Source organism: Sordaria macrospora, chromosome 2 (assembly GCF_033870435.1).
Source record: "Sordaria macrospora chromosome 2, complete sequence".
Taxonomy (NCBI): Eukaryota; Fungi; Ascomycota; class Sordariomycetes; order Sordariales; family Sordariaceae; genus Sordaria; species Sordaria macrospora.
In genome coordinates, this window is record NC_089372.1 from 3,666,526 (window position 1) to 3,682,412 (window position 15,887).

Genomic DNA, 15,887 nt, shown 5'->3' on the forward strand with positions numbered 1-15,887 from the left:
CTTAGCCTTTCGATAGTCGGATCCGTGGCCTTGGATATGGAATTGCTTCGGGGACTACACTAGGTAACGGAGGGGTTGTGGTAAGTAAGGTAACGATGTATATATGTAATGATGAGACAAACGGAGGGTCACAAAGGTACCAGACGGGTACATTGCCAGGTACGTACATGATCTCCGCGCTGCCAAGGTTGTGCCGTGCCGCTTAGTCGACTTCTCGCGTTTCTTTTTCTTGTCTCGTCCTTCTCCCTTAAAGTCACCCCCCACCCGTGCCCGACCAACAATGAGCACGGACGAGTCAGAGACGGGATGGGATGTCACGGTAGCCTTATTGAGAAGGTGCGTGGTTGAACAAAAGACGGGATGCAACCAATGTTACCGGGCTGTTGGGCCCCCGTATTGCAAAGTATTGGACAAAGTGACTGGACGAAAGGATCTTGATCACTTACACGAATTTTGATAGACATCTCAGTTCGCCCAGCCAGCCTCTGCATTCTTTTTCAAGCTTTTCGGTCTCTTATCTCGGCCCCCGGAACTGCGGAAAGATGTTTTGGATGCTGGTGATGAGCTTTGATAGGTTAATCTGCTTGTCCCAGCGCAGCGGTTGCGGCTTTTCGGCTGATGATCATTTTGAAACAATCATCCACTGGGATGATACGGACCGAATATTGACGTAGGTCGAGGTGTTCCATCACTTGCATGAGGTGCTATTGGTGCTTAGTTCCTTGGGAACCCTCGACACTGGAATACGTCTCAATGTATCTTCGGCGATACATCCCCGAACCGAGCGATAGACCTTCCGCTCGTAGAAGGTAACGTACTTCCAGGTCAATAGTGTCACTCTCTCACAAGCCAGATCCTGGGCAAACACGATCTTGGTGACCGATGCTCATGCATTAGCATACCGTAAAGGAGGGTGACAGTCAAGGGTAGGGGTTGATACAAGCTGAGATGGGAAATATGAAACTGAATGAGGTAACCCGATATCATTGGACATCGGGAAGTCAATGAACTGGATGCCTCTGAATGGAATAGTAAAGTGCGATAAGTCCGCTTGCCAAGAATGCCTCTCAACCACTCACCACCTCAGCGGATGTGAAAAGCACAGCCAGGAACCTGAACCATTAAACCGGCATGTGGGAGTAGCCGAGGGATACGTTTGTGCCAGGGAGAATCATGCAGTTGAATGAATATGATAACCCCTAGGAGAGCCTCACTTTGCGTTGCTTTTTCTGTCTCAGCTTGAGAACAGAAGCAATTCATTTTCAGCTCCAATGTTTAGCATCACTCGACTTGTGTATATGTACCTGTACAAGTTGCCTTTGCCGTCGTAGTCACTGTAGAATCGCCAAGAAGCGCACATTCTCTCCGCGTCCAAGCACTCGTGTTCATCTTGTGCAAGTACTGACTGCCTGCGGGTAAAGTCCAGGCCAGGCCGGCGGGTGTATGCAGTCTTGATGAACCGGTTGGCGGAATCTTGGGACCACGGGCCGACTGCCGGATCCGGGGATTGGATCGCAGATCTACGCAGTTCATCCGTCAGCCACCCGCGCTTGTTTTGTCCAGAAGGGTTAGGTGTTTGATCAGCACGGCTGTGATTCAGTCGACTGCGAGTATCAGTGAATGATGGAAATTGCCAATGAGAATCGTTAGGCTCGCCGTGGTCTGGAACTTGTCTTGGATAGTCCGAGCTAGCCCGGCGTTCAATAGGTGCAGTTCGGCGTTCAAGTGACAGCGCCGAGCGTGGGAGCCTAGAAGTCTAGAAGCTGCCTGTCAGCCTCACGAGAGTCGGCGATGGAGCGGAAACTCAGCTAACCGGTGGAAAGCAGATGTTTTGAGGCAGGCACTGTAGCTGAAGCGTGCGGTCTGAGCGATTTGAAGCCTCGAATTGCTGTTCTGTCGCCCGAAATCCGACGTCAAATGAAGCCAACCAAGCTTGAGTGCAGAGTGCTGAGGTGCTCTTGATGGTCCGTGAAGGTTTGGTGCTAGAGAAAGGATATTTTCCATGCTCCAAGCGGGAGCAGCAAATTGCCTTCCGAGATTGGCATTGCCGGCCGACTCTACCCCTCAGAGATGTAGTATCGGAAAGAGCGACGAACAATGAGAAGAGCGGAAGGCAGCAAGAGCAAAGATCAGGACGGTGGTATTGTTGCTTGTGCCTTCCTATTCAAGAAGCCATCGCCGATGCTTGTCCGAAGGCACCGTTGACGGCGACGGGAGTCTGCCTGAAGTGCTCGCGATCGTGCCTGCCTACCTAGTTTGTGTGGCTGCGTTGTGGTGTTGTGTCATGATTGCAGCGGGAAATGAGGAAAGTTCGAGCTGCCTTCTTTCTGATTAATGACAGCGGTTGATTGACGATTCACTCTCTCGCGGCCAGGTTCCGTGTCGGCCATTGATTTTCAGCGCCTGATGTGATCAAGGGCGTTCAAATGTTATCATGGAAAGACCGAATGATGTCGGCGTAGATCACGAGGTGCTTCTTGCAGCGGAAGCGGCCCTCCGATGGGCATCCAGTTAGGGTGGGAAGAGGAGGCGGACTGTGGGATCACGAAATTCCGCGCGTGATTGAGTGAGAACGCGAGTGTGGTATTTTGTGCCATGCAGTGAACAATGCGAGAGCCCGTCCGGCGTTCTACGGTGCTGTTGCGACGCAGGGGAACGGCTTCCGGTCCAGGTCCCCGGATATCGCGCATACATCGTAGTGGAATTTCTCTGCTCTGTGAGATTACTCTGCAACGTGTTATCGCACCTTCTTTTCTTTTCTCGGGCTCCTTCTATGCAACCTCTTCGTGGTTGTGAGCTCGAGGCTTGATTGGTTGGTTGTCTCCATCCTTGGCCTCAACGCCGCCTGGTAAAGGGCTCATCCAACGCCAGGTCATCAGATTGACCGGGGGCCCATTTTGGGGTTCCTGCCGGCCACGCCATTTGTGAAAGGCCGTCCCAGGTCAAAGTCCGGTTGCCGGAAATAGGTCAAAATGCGTCCGCCCTCATCCATTGGAATTTCCCAAGGTGGCTGTTGTGAGTGTCATTCGGTGACGGTTCAAGATCCGAGGCGGCCGTAAAAAAGGGTCCCCAGGAGCGAGGTGGCTGCGATACGTCGCCGATATAACCGTAGGAGTCGCCGATTTGAGAACGCCCAGGGCGTTAAACATGGCTGTCACCGTGCTCCAGTGCCGTGGTCCAGGAGGTGAGTATAGAAGTGCCAAAAATGGACCAAGAGGTAGCAAGGGCTTTCTTTCTGTCTCGCTTCTTTTATCCATCGTGATTGGAGATGCACCTATTATCCTCCCTGGATGGCAAATAGGTTTCCAAGGGTGCGGTCCCCCATTGCTGCGAGACGGCCAACCTACGGATCCCTCTCCGGTCCGGGGGGATGGAGACATTCTCCATGAGACCCTTCAACTTGGGAAGCTCCGTTTTCTCTGCTGCGCGGCGTCAGCCATCTCCACCTGAATACGGTACATCGAGGAAGAGATGGCATATGTACCGTGACAGACCGCCTAGGGACGGCTTGCCAGGCGTGTGTGTAGGCACCATACGTGTACATGCGACCCAATCTCGCTTCAGCCTGTGACGGCGTGCGTGTCAACAGCCGCTTCATCTGCCAGAGGGGCCCGGGCTAGTAGGTAGCTGGAGATCATAGGAGATCTCGGCCGGCCCTTTTGCTTCCTTTTGTTGTCCTTCTGTGGGTACGCAGAGCAGCCTTGCAGCATCACGATGGGGCCCCATCGAACTGGTGAATTACGTGTAACCCTGGGCATCGTGTATCTTTCCCCCCGGTCTGGTCCCATCGTGGTAGCGCCTCAAGATCCAGCGATCCAGGGTTTGAGAACCAAGTTCCCATTCCAACCAACGAAACGAGCTCCCCTAGGCTCCGTTCTGGTAAAATACGTGTACCAGCGACCCCGTAGCTGCACACGCCCTGTACTGCCCACCGTCGACCGCATCATTAGGAGTGTGGTAGTTTTCTGTGGTGGTTTTCTGTGATGGCATTCAACCTCCTGTTGGGTAGGTAGGGGTGGTTGGGCCGAACTACTTTCTGCAGCCATCCGTTCGTGGTAGCACACAGCTTCGTCGTCATTGCCCGTTGTTGTTGCTGTGGCCACCGCGCTGCTCCTCTTCCTCTTCCTCCCGGTCCTCCAGTCACTCTGCTTTCTGTTTCGGTCTTTGGGTAACGGAACGAGTGTTGGAGGGGATCGAGGACTATGACCGGTATGTATGCTTCTTCCATCGGGGAGTATTGTATGGTTCGTAGCGGTGTTTTTGTAGCGCTGGTGATATTGTTCAAGGGATACAGTTGCGTGGGAAAACCGAGGAGCTGGTCGAGAGGTTTTGGGGGGGGGGGGGGGGATCGTGTAATCGTGTTACGTCGGCTATCTGGTGCACATCGACATGCCCAATGCGACCGCCCGCCTGTCGGGAAGAGGATGGGCGGAGAGGAGGGGGGTTCTAGCGTGATGCGTCATGTGAATGCGATGTCTTGCAGAAATAGTGGACGGATACCTAGTCTGGACTAGGGCCCCGGGCGCGTGGCAAGCCAACTGTGTCGTCCATGTAGCTGTACATGGAAGATTTGCGGTCTGCAACCTGAGTCAATCAACTGTTTTTAGCGCTTCTTTATAGGGGAGTGTTGAGGCTGCTAACGTACCTTGAAAATGCCGACGCCGCTATCACCGGCATCAGGTTTGGCAGGAGCAAGACGGTCCACGGGCAATGACACCCATAACGAATACACCACACCGCACCGACTCCGCAGGAGATGTCAACAAAGCACTTGCCATGTTAAGAGCCAGGATTGTTACGTAATGACGGGACCGTAATTAACGCAAAATCTCATACAATATCTAGGGTTTATTACACTGTGCTAATCGCCATGTCCACTCTCTTTTTATCTCGCAGCGGGCAGTGAGTTTACCACCTTCGAGCTGGCAAATTTGACGAGAAAGGGTGAAAACACCAAGTGCCAAGTTCGCCAACAATGTACATGTTCTATCCTTGTGCACACCGTCTTCAGCTACACTACACCAAAGACGAATTTTTAACAGCGACCCAACAGACCGGGTCAGCTAAAGGCCCTTGTCCGCCCACCCACAGCCCCTGAACCCATGCTGCCCCATCATTGGAGCGTGGCATCAGGGGGGGTGTAAGAACTAAAATTTTCTCGTGCTGATCGATCGTGAATGAAGCTTTCTCCGTCCCGCGGAGTTCCCACCGGACTCACGAGGGGACCGGGAGATGCCCTTCTCTGGCTAGCTGAAAGACAAGGCACAAACGCTGTATAGCCAATTTTGAGCTTGAAAAGAAATGCCCTGTGGTTGGTGAATCGGTGATTGCAGAGGGAAATGATGCCAATCAGCCGCAGGGTCTTGTTGAATCCCAACTCCAGTCTTAATCCCATGCAACATTAAACAAATAATGTACACTCCATTGCATTTATATACATAAATCATCGACGGGGGATCTCGCCTCATAGCGCCAAGCCCGCAAATTCGAGCTATGTACAAGCTACTCGGAGGAATGCCATGTCAGAGCAGACCGGCGTTGATGCTGAACGGGAATTGGGGTTGAACCCAGGCGAGCTAGCTGTATGTGTTGGTGTTCTTGTTGTCCTGATCCCCGAAACTCGGTGTCCAGCTAATCTCGCCCTTTCCCATATTTGTCCCAACCCCGTGATGCGTTCCCCAATAACTCCATCCACTCAACCGCCGTGTCTCCTGTCATCCATCCACCCTACCGATGGGAGGAATGTGTCAAGGACCATACCCTTTGGTTTCTCTGGATGAGACATGCCTTCAACCATGTAAGCCTTCCCCGTCATTCGTCGTAGGCCATCACACATGGTTCCCCGTCCCTTCTTGCCCAAACTATTCCAATCATACATCAGGTACATCCAACCTCAGCGCGGAGCTGGAAAATCATGGGTCAGTCTATCGCCATCTGGAAAAGAGAAGTCAAGATAAGACATAATTTCCCCAGGGATCCTCCACGGTCCGCCTTGCGGGAACCGTAGTATGCGCCCACATCACCCAACCCGTAAAACCTCCAATGATCTAGTGCAAAAGCAAGAAACCACCCTATCCCATATTTTTTCTTTTGAACGCCGGTCCGAGTTGGGGAGAAACATGCCTTGATACGTAAGCCACACCAATTATACACACAACATCCACCCAACTCCGAGTCTTGGGACCAAAAGCAATTCCCAACTCCTTGCGCTGGAGCACGAGACACTTGAAAAAGGAAAGCCCGACACAGCATTACAATTGGTGACGCCTGATATCCAGAAGAGATAGCAATGCTTTCCAAAAAGAAAGAACCATGACGAGTCAAAATGTTCGCCTTCCAATGACCGGATTGGACAGAACGTGAATCAAAAGTCATAAGACTTCCTTCAGCGGCGCTGTGAGTCGGGGGCGGCGGCATCGTCCCCGGATGACTCCGTTGGTTCGTAGATGTTTAGGCACTCCGTCAGGACTATACCTCAAATTAGCAAGGTTGTTCAGTTTTTCAATGTCTCAGCCGGTGGGTGACTTACTTTCAATGATTTGTTCCTCCCAGACGCCATATTGATAGTCAACGAGACCATGGCGCTCAATCGAGTCGCACAATCTGACAAGCTCCTTCCCCATCTTTTTCAATCCTTCTGCCGAGATTACGCTCTGCGAGCGCTGTGGCTGCTGGCCAGATTCTGTCATTTCCTTCTGGCGCTGAAGAATACCCAGCCAAGCGTAATTGAAGTCGTTCCACAGCTTGATTCTATCACCGTGTAAACTCTGATCGTCTGAGGTGAGTCCTATCCATGATTGTCATGTTAGTATGCCAATAATTGCCCGAATCCGGATACGCTCAAAGCGCCTCGACTTACCTAGGTCGGCCACATGCGACAAGAGCCAGTCCGAGACACGAATGAGCGAGTCACTGGCCGTGGCCAGCACACCGTTCTGTATGTTTTGGAATATCTCCTTCAATGCTGTTTGATAAGACGCGTAAGCGTGATCCAGGGTTCCTCCCGCCGGATAATCGTCTTCCATCCTGACGTCGGAGGTTGAGGAAGCCTGCGCATTCATACCTCCCATCCCAGTCATCCCACCAGACGAGTAACTTGGCATGTTGGATTGCCCATACACCTGGGCGTTGGAAGGCCCTGTCTGCGCCTGCAAAGCGGTTGCTGCCGCCGTGTTTGTTGGCTCGCTCGAAAAATACGGGGCAGTGACATCAGTTGCCATCATTTGCAGTGTTGCCGGTTGCCGTTGAGGGAACTGCTGGCTTGTGTCGTATACCGTGGTGCTCTGCGGCCCGGCGCCTTGGGGTACGTTGTACATCAAAGCATTTGGGTTGTAGGTGCTGGCGAAACCCTGAGTTTGTCGCGTATCCGGCTGGCCATAATCCGACGGTCCGTGGTGATAACTCATAGCGCCCTGGGGCATAGCGGTTGTGGGAAATCCCGCCGCGGAGGGCTCTTGGTAATAGCCGCTGTAGCCAGCCGAACCACTCATTCCTCTGGCCGCTCCTGATGGCGAAGAGGTGAGAGGTGTAGTCCGGTATCTATCCCCCTGCGCGCCAGCAAAAGACCGTCGCTGCTGCGTCGAGTCATGCAGCGATTGGTGGTATCGCGGGTTGGACGCGCCGTGAATGGGCGGTTCATTCTGTCTCCTCTGGCCCCTATTGTCCTCCATGATGCGGAAAGCTCGTGGAGTTCGATCTAGCACTTGGGACGGAGTGTTCGCCGGGTGTCCAGCTGAGAGTGGAGCTGGACCGATCTAAGGAAAAGGCGAGGTGGTCGGCGCTTCGGCCACACAACAATCAGCTTCGATAGGGCTTCGTCGCCAAAGGTCAAGCTTGGTTTTCGAGTTGGCTTGTTGAAGCGGACCGAAAATTACCAGGCGCAACAATTTTTGCGATCGCTCGGAGGCCAATAGAAAGTGGCTCCGGAGGTGTCGGGGGGATGTAACAGGATCTAAAACCCTCTGACACGAGTTTCTTGTGCTACCGGAAGGTCAGCCCGAGGTTGGCCGTGGGGGCAGTCTCGATAGCAGCGTCTTTTAATCGCGCTGCGTTCTTTGAATGGCCGAGTAACCTTTGCTCAAAGACAATGGCAGATGCGAAAAAAAAAAGGCTTGAAAAGAGGATTTCGCTGTTGAATATGGTATTCGGCGAGTGGCACCTCCCGCAGGAAAGACTCAAGATAGCGCTAAGGAACGCGTGTGAACTCTGCGCTCCGAAAGTGGGGATGGCGAATTCGGTCACGAAGAGTTCTTGACGAATAGGCTTGTGAACAGTGATGGTGAGAAGAGTGGGCAAAGTGGGTGACTTGTCCGTTGAGCCAGAGATCAACTAGGAAGATCCCAGATGCCTTGATGTCGAAGGCGTTGGCCACGCCTTTTTCTGCGATCAACCTGGCGCACCACAGTTCTCAAAGACCGTGTCGAAAAGAGCAGGCGGGCTGCAGGGTGATCCCGTACACCTGCCTCGCTGAGAGCTGAGACCTTGGCCTCTATGTTAGCCCGGTTACGGTACAGGTGGTAAGGGCCAAACGGACGTTTGTGAAGCGGTCGGGCCTGGACCGTGACAGAACGTGCTTCTCGACCGTCCCAGAATGGTAGGAGCCGGCGGAAGCAGGGCTCTCGTTGACTGCGGCAGCGCGCCGAGCGTGGGTTAGGTCTTGCTAAGTCTCGTACGAGACGCTAAGTAGCTTAACCACCGGCGGCAACGGTGAGACGGCTTGAGCGAGGTTGGGGAAGTGGGACTCGATACGAAAAGACCGAGCACAACTTTGTTTTGACAGCTTTGACGGTTGAAGCACGGCACGGCCGGAGCTGATTTGCGGCCTGGTCGGGTGAAAAAATTCGAACGCAGGCTCTTGAGAGACAAAGATGTCTCTTGAGACTGCCGCCTGGGTGACAGAAAACTGTGCCAAAGTCAGAACAGTTGAGGTTGGTTGACTGAGGACAGATTGACGGTGTCCTGAGGGTGATGGCCGAGATTGATATACGGACTGGCTACAGGCAAGGCAAAGAAATTTCTTATTAGTCGTGGTGAGTGAGTGAAGAGGATAAGAAGCAGGAAAGTGATAAAAGCTCCACCCCAATCGAGCGCTTTGATGGTCGGTGGCCGGGCTACGTACCTGGGGGTGTCTGTGCCAGAGGTGGATGTTCGGCTCTTGGCTAAGACATACGGGAAAGAGAGTGTGTCGGTAGACGGAAGTAAGGTAAAATACTGTAGTGTGATGTCGGGAGACGGCTGCAACCCCAGGTAGGGCCTGGGTAGGGCCCAGCTTTCTCAGGTAGGGCGGGGAGATCTGCAACAACCCCAAAGAGGCTTTAAAGAGGACCCCTTCGCGGCCAGCGCCGGATGACTCTCCGACAGGGGAATCGTGATTGTGGATCTGTGAAGACAGGAGGCTGAACCCAGGCTGATGGGACGTGGCGTTCGACGAGCTCCGACCGTCTACGAGGAGAAGGGTACGTAGCCCTGGGGCCTGGTCTGCTGGTCTGGGGACGTGACGTCGCGATGGGTGTGCTGGGGGTCTTCCGCTTTTGCTGGGGTGCGTCGAGGCCTTTGTGGATGCCCAGCGGTGCCGCTGAACGTAATCGCGTATTATTAGTCGTGAGGGTATTAGCCGTCGAGCTGATTCCTTCAATTTCCACCCATGCTCGACCACACAGGGCCACTTGGATACCTGATATCGACGCCGTCGATGGCCTTGTGACGATGACGGCGAAGACGCGGAGAGGAAAAAGGAAAACCCCAGCAAGGCCAATCTACACTTCCGACTGATAATCTCTCAACCGAGGAGTAATGCCAAAGGATGATGTCGCTGGTACCAAGAGGACGCCGGTGGTAATGTTGCTTAGAGAGAAGCTCGATGCTGGACTGTGACTCGACTGCCGCATTCTCTTCTCAGCTCCTATCTCATTTTGGTTTTTATTTCACACACACACAAGTGTCAAAGTGATGACCGAGAAAGTCAACCAGAGCCACTGTGTGTTCCGTTTAACACCAACACTGCTGACAGTTTCTATCCAAAATTGATGCTGTCGGTGTTGTGCTGTATCTGGGCCTAGGGCAGGTGGGTTGCGGAAACCCGCTTCCGTTGCTCTCGGTATCGTTTCTTTTTCCTTTCCTTTATCTCCTCGGCTGCCGTTTTCTTTTCTACGACACTTGACGGCTCGGAGATTTCCTTGAGTATCGGGTGTCAAAATGGTGAGGTAAGGGGGGCTGCCACACAGTTGACGTCGTCCGAAAAAATGTCACCTTCAGGCGGTGTCCTATCTTCGGAGGGCAGTGGAAGCCGGGCTTGGTATGGATTTGGAAAATAAAATGACAGATGATGTTGAATGTGCAAGGGCCCGGTGGAACCGGTGGGATGAATTGCTGGCCTTGGTGTACCGCCAGAGGTAAGGATGTTGTACGTGATTGGGTAGGCCGGCGAGCCTAGGGGAAGACATTCGAGCTGAGGGAGAGCCGTATCGGGTATGGTACCTCTAGCGCGAGATGAAGAAACTGGTATCAGGGATGACACCTAAGACCTAGCACGCAGCCTATAGACGACTGTACGTGTACGGTTAACCCGGTGTAAGAAACATTGATATCAGATCAAATCAAGACAATAATGTGCAATAGTGTAAGTAGAGTCCAAGAAGCAAAGGTCGAAGCTTGTCTGATGCCAGTTGAAGAGAAGAAAAATTCACGTCCAGTTGACACTGATATTAGGCAGGTCCGTTTGAGGTACATGGCAAGTACGCAGTGTCTGTTAATGCCTGCAATGCACCTGCCCAACGGGAAGCTCTGCGTGTCAGTGCCAGATTCGGAAGGAGACAGCGTGGAATACTGTTCGAACGGCAGGAACCAGTCCGGTAGCAGGTAGAGCCACAGGGCAGGAAGGGGAAGTCGATCGCTGATCTGAACCATGGATGCCCTGTGTCGTGTCCTGTCTGTCTGACCCAGTTTGTGCTTAGCATAAACAGAGCCAAGTAATCGACATCCCGGACAACCACTGCAATGCTGTGGTTGCAGTACCAGAAAATTGCATCCGTCCATACATGTCCCTGCCTAGTATGCTAGTTAAGATGTAATGTAAGGTAGGTAGGGTCGTGGTGTGGAATTTGGTGCATGGCAGCTGTCACTTTGATGGGAATTAACCAGACGAACCATTCTGTCAGCGAGCTATTCCAAGCCACTGACAAGCTTCAGGACAAGAAAAGGGATCCAGGCAAGACAGGGAACCTACACGTTCACTTGTACCTGTAGGGTACTCTGTGATTCGCATGCCGTTCCCTGAAACCTTTGTTACCCGGCCATCCCGTCCCAGCTTCCCGATGCTGCGTATTGCCATGTAATGATCAAACGAACTGATCACCCTTGAGCGGTTCGAGCCGTTTGGCTCGACTTGGTTCGTTCGTAGATGACCATCGTCCTGCCAATTGGTTTTTGGTTCGGCGACCTGGCTCCGTGTTGTGGTGTCCGTTGTCCGCTATCCGCCGTCATTGTCGTTGCTTCAAGGTTGTGCCCGGACAGACGGAGGTACAGCCAGGTATGGAGGACCTGATCCCCAGGTACACTAGCAATGCATAGCGTGAACTAACGAACGAACACCTCCAGCACCATGCATTTCCTTGCGTAACGCCTTGCAGGCGATGACTGCCACTGCCTGCCTATCGCTCTGCGGCCAGTGAGGTCGGGCTGGTGACGCGAGCTCGTGTGCAGGTACGCGGGGGGCTTGTGCTTCGTCAATGTTCGCTCCCACAAAACTCCGCCCTCTGTTTGAATCTTTTGAGACAATCTCATCATGTCCCTTGGTACCTTGTCGGCCATGCTTGGTTCAGCGTCATGCTACAGGTTCCCGGGGCCGCAAGTTGGGACCAGAGGGAAAGGGTATGTTTCAGTGCCAGCCGCCACTGATCTGAAAAGGCAATTCTTTTCGGACTGACAAGGGTCGCGAATCAGAAACAGCCCACTGGCTCCGGGTGAAAGGTCGATGCCATCCGGGCCTCATTATTGGCCATCCACGCAACTCCAAGGGGAAGTGGGAGGACAAGACCAAAGGGGCTTCCGATTCGGTTCCAGCTGGTCGACAACCGCCCGGCACTCGCCGAGGCAGCAGGAACACAGGAGTAACCAAGGAGCTTGCGGCGGCGGCGGCGGCGGCGGCGGCGGCGGTAACTGGAAATATGGACCAATATCGATTTCACGGGGTCGACAGTGATGGTCATTCTGTCATTCCAATACTCCAGCCCACGGTGCTTCCGAGTCTGACTTCTCCTCCCACCAACAGCCGATTCTGTGGTAACGACCCTTCGATCCAGACTCGCCCAGATCCCGCTCGCTCGGTAGCCACCAACTCCACCGACCGAACGTTTGGATAGGAAAATTTGTTCCACGACGAACTTTGCTGCCAGGCATGCTTGACCTGCAGCAGCAGCAGCAGCAGCGGCGCCGCGGCGGCGGCATAGACGATGGCGGCGTTCCAACGCAACGGCAGTACAGATGATGGGCCATGATGACTTGGCGTGGAAAATGCTTCCGGCGGCCTGGAACCTCCACTATGGCGGTGGAGGACGACCGATGGTGGACAGCGGTGGGCGGCTTTGGGTGTATCGGGGGCACCAGAGAGGCAGGTACCTTGGAGAGAGAGGTAGGCAGAGGTACCGGTACCGCGCTTGCTGCATGCTGGTTGTACCACTGTTGTATCTGCTATGATGAAGGGACTGCGCGTGAGGATGGGGCATCCATGTCGTCGAGTTAAGAGCATCGCGAGCTAGGGGGGGGCGTCTGCTCGGCGTCCACTGGCGTCGAAGGATGTCGTCAAACGGAGGCCCAGCTCTGCCGGACTGCTGCGAGGTAAATCCCTGTCGGGGCGTGTGGTGGGTTGCGTCGTCTTTTGCGTTGTTTTGGAGTCGTATTGGCAAGGCTCTTCGTTCGATGGCTCCAGAATTCGACACAAGGGCAAATCAGACGCGGTGCCCGTCGTTTTCCTTGGGACCGTCTGGGGCCGTTTCCAGGACAACTAACCGAGGATAGCTCGTACCGGTACTGACCTCGATGCTAGCTGAGCTTTGCGTGCTCCATCGACCTTGCGCACATGGCGGCGGGGTTGAGGCGCTGGGCCCATGGATTAGCCGGACAACGGTACCGGTACTTCCTTCCTCGTTCTCGTACGGACCCGTGTACTGTACACGCCAAAGTCGTGACACGATCCCAAGGGCCATCTTTGCAATATGATTGGCTGGAAGCTTCGAAAGCCGAGCGAGTTTACTTTTTTTTTTTTTTTTTTTTAATTTTTCCTTCGATTCTTCCAGTTCCCTTTCGTGCCTCATCAGACGGATTCACCAAGAGATTTCCGGTATGCCATGGCATGGATACCTCGAATCGGCAGTCAATGACACGGACATCAAAGTTCTGCATCTTTCAATTGTCTTTCAGAAACCCATCTACCGGTCCTTTTCTCGTTGCTTAGTCGTCCACGCGTACATGCTGCAACAGGCCTGCAATTCAACCTTTTTCTGCTGTGCAATCGGCTTCGTTGTGTCTTGGGTGCATGCTAAGAGATTTAAGGGGCCGGTCAGGTTCGGCCGTTGAGAAACGAAGCTCTGGCGCACAGCTTTGAGTTCATGTGGGATCCGACCCATTGGCTGGTCATGTTCACAGACATACACCTCTATAATTACCGACCAATGTCTTCGGCGTACACTACATCGCCGCCCGAGTTCATGGTCGACTCGATCGCCACCGCTGAGTCCTGTCAGAAGCCATCCGATCTGGCGACCCCGGGTCTCCTCCGCTGGTCGTGATGTTGTGTTTGGCTCCGACTTCGCTTTGATCTATGTTTCCGTGGTTACCGGAGATGCCATTCTTCCACTTCGTTGTCGGTGGACTCGCAATGCCTGGCCTTTTGCCTCTGTGGATGACAGTGGACTTGGTTACCTCTCGCCCATGCGCTACGGTCATGCGCTCAATGCGGTCGAATTCCTATCACGACCCCAGCTGACTGCTCTATCTAAGTCTCGGTCCTAAACTCCAATTGCCTACATATCCGGCTTGCAGCTTGCGTTGCTGGCATGCCAACGCCTGCTTAAATAACGGCCCAATGTTCAAGATACAACTGATTGCGCAGATCTTGGGTTGCAACTCTTCGGAGAAAGTTAAGCGAGTCTCAGAATCTCACTTGTCTTTGCCAGACTCACTCGGGGGAATCTCCGGTGGACAACTACTCGACAGCTCAAACCGAACTTTGGAGAGTCGATTTTGCTGATTACCGATTCGAATTTGTGGATTCACGGGCACGGCAAACGAAATACCGATCGAATTGTGCTTACTGTACCAAGTACGAACGCCTTTGTCGATCCTTGGATAGAACGGCCCAATTCCAAACCATGACCAGCTGAAACCGACGACAAACTCGTCTAAACTCCGTAGCCGTTGGGAAAATCCGGATAGTGCCCGCATTTGTTTTCGCCAATAACCTCCACGAAACGGCATCACCAAATTCCATGTTTTCCACTTCATGAGTCAATTCCATTGATAATCATGCTGTTTCCTCCATCTGATATCAACTGGCTCCATAGTTCGCGTGGTTAGGTATGACCTGTCGCAATCGAGCCATCACGTTTCCGCCCACAAGATGATGGCTCGTACCGTTGGCACCAGTAGCTAGCTACTGTATCTGCTCGAACGATGCTTACTCACTCCATCGAAATGCCATTATGTTTTATGCCATTATTTTTTATGCCATTATTTTTTATGCCATTATTTTTTACGCCATTATTTTTCACGCTATTATTTTTTACGCCATTATTTTTACGCCATTATTTTTTACGCCATCTTGAACAAAATCCACTTGCTCGTATTATTGTTTTGATTTTGCCTTTTCAAAGTATTTTCAAGCGATCACACTCGCATGATTTGAATGACACAAGGCAGATCATGCGTTGTTCCTTCCCTCTCTACAACCTTCATCAAACACGCTAAAGTGCGATCCTGAATGTCGCATTAACGAAGAGGAAAGAGCAACTCTTTGGTTGTATGCTCAAAGACGGGCAGTTACCCATTGAATAAAACCAAATCACACAAAACAGGTCATTGGATAAAACCATAGTTCATCAAATATCACATCCAACTGAACTTCGAAACAGCTTCTAGAAGCCTGTTCGTCTCTGGGAAAACCCACCCGATAAACTTGACTATGTACGTACAGCCAAGGGTCTGTGCGGACCGGTCGTTGAGTTCGACGACGACTTCATCCTCGACCTCTCCCGTAACATTGCAGGAATATTGGGCTGCCCCTTAATAACCACCATCATGTATCAACACCTTCGAGTAGCGCCCAGAGACACCCAACTCCAGATGAAACGGGACCGCAGTCTTTGGAACATTGGACGAGCAAGTCCGAAAGAGCAGACGGAACTTCCCCAAGACTCATCAGCATCAATCACATGCACTGCTTGGGTCATTTTGCCATGATAATACGGGCTAAAGGAGCATACTCTCGACCATATGATGCCAGGTCATTTTATATCTGGAGGCGGAAATGAGCACCGGTTTGGACCTTCTGACTATTTCGACCTCATTGCGGACCAAAACATCGAAATTTGTGGGATTTTTGACAACGATAATACATGCCACGGTGATCATACACCATCTCGTAGGATCCTTACACTTCCCCAGGGTCCTCCCCGGCCGAGAACGCCTCACAGATTGCACTCTGCCGCCCACGGGAACGGAAATCTGGAGTTCAGAAAAACGTGGTTCTGACGGCGCGCGGTTAACCAACACGTCCATGCCCTGCAATCATGTCGTCGTTTCCGCCTAATGATCTGTGAGAGATGGGAGGTAACCACGCTCTCTCTTAAACATTGGATGTAACCCCCCGGATGGTTCATGCCTTGTTTCGTCGT

General features: G+C 52.7%; 1 protein-coding gene across 1 annotated transcript; it reads right to left on the minus strand.

The window, feature by feature from the left end:
- Window positions 1-5,156: 5,156 nt before the first annotated feature.
- On the minus strand, window positions 5,157-8,121 carry SMAC4_02673 (uncharacterized protein). Its single transcript, XM_003352190.2, has 3 exons — window positions 6,860-8,121; window positions 6,530-6,787; window positions 5,157-6,468 (listed from the first exon to the last, which is right to left on the minus strand). Exons 1-3 carry the CDS (start codon window positions 7,668-7,670, stop codon window positions 6,386-6,388), a joined length of 1,152 nt encoding a protein of 383 aa, XP_003352238.1. The 5' UTR covers window positions 7,671-8,121; the 3' UTR covers window positions 5,157-6,385.
- Between the last annotated feature and the right edge of the window lie 7,766 nt (window positions 8,122-15,887).

Coding starts and splice junctions, on each gene's coding strand:
- SMAC4_02673 (XM_003352190.2), bottom strand. CDS start 7,670: ATGGAGGACAATAGGGGCCAGAGGAGACAGAATGAACCGCCCATTCAC. Junction 6,788..6,859: donor GTCGCATGTGGCCGACCTAG/GTAAGTCGAGGC, acceptor AATCATGGATAG/GACTCACCTCAGACGATCAG. Junction 6,469..6,529: donor GGAGGAACAAATCATTGAAA/GTAAGTCACCCA, acceptor TTTGAGGTATAG/TCCTGACGGAGTGCCTAAAC.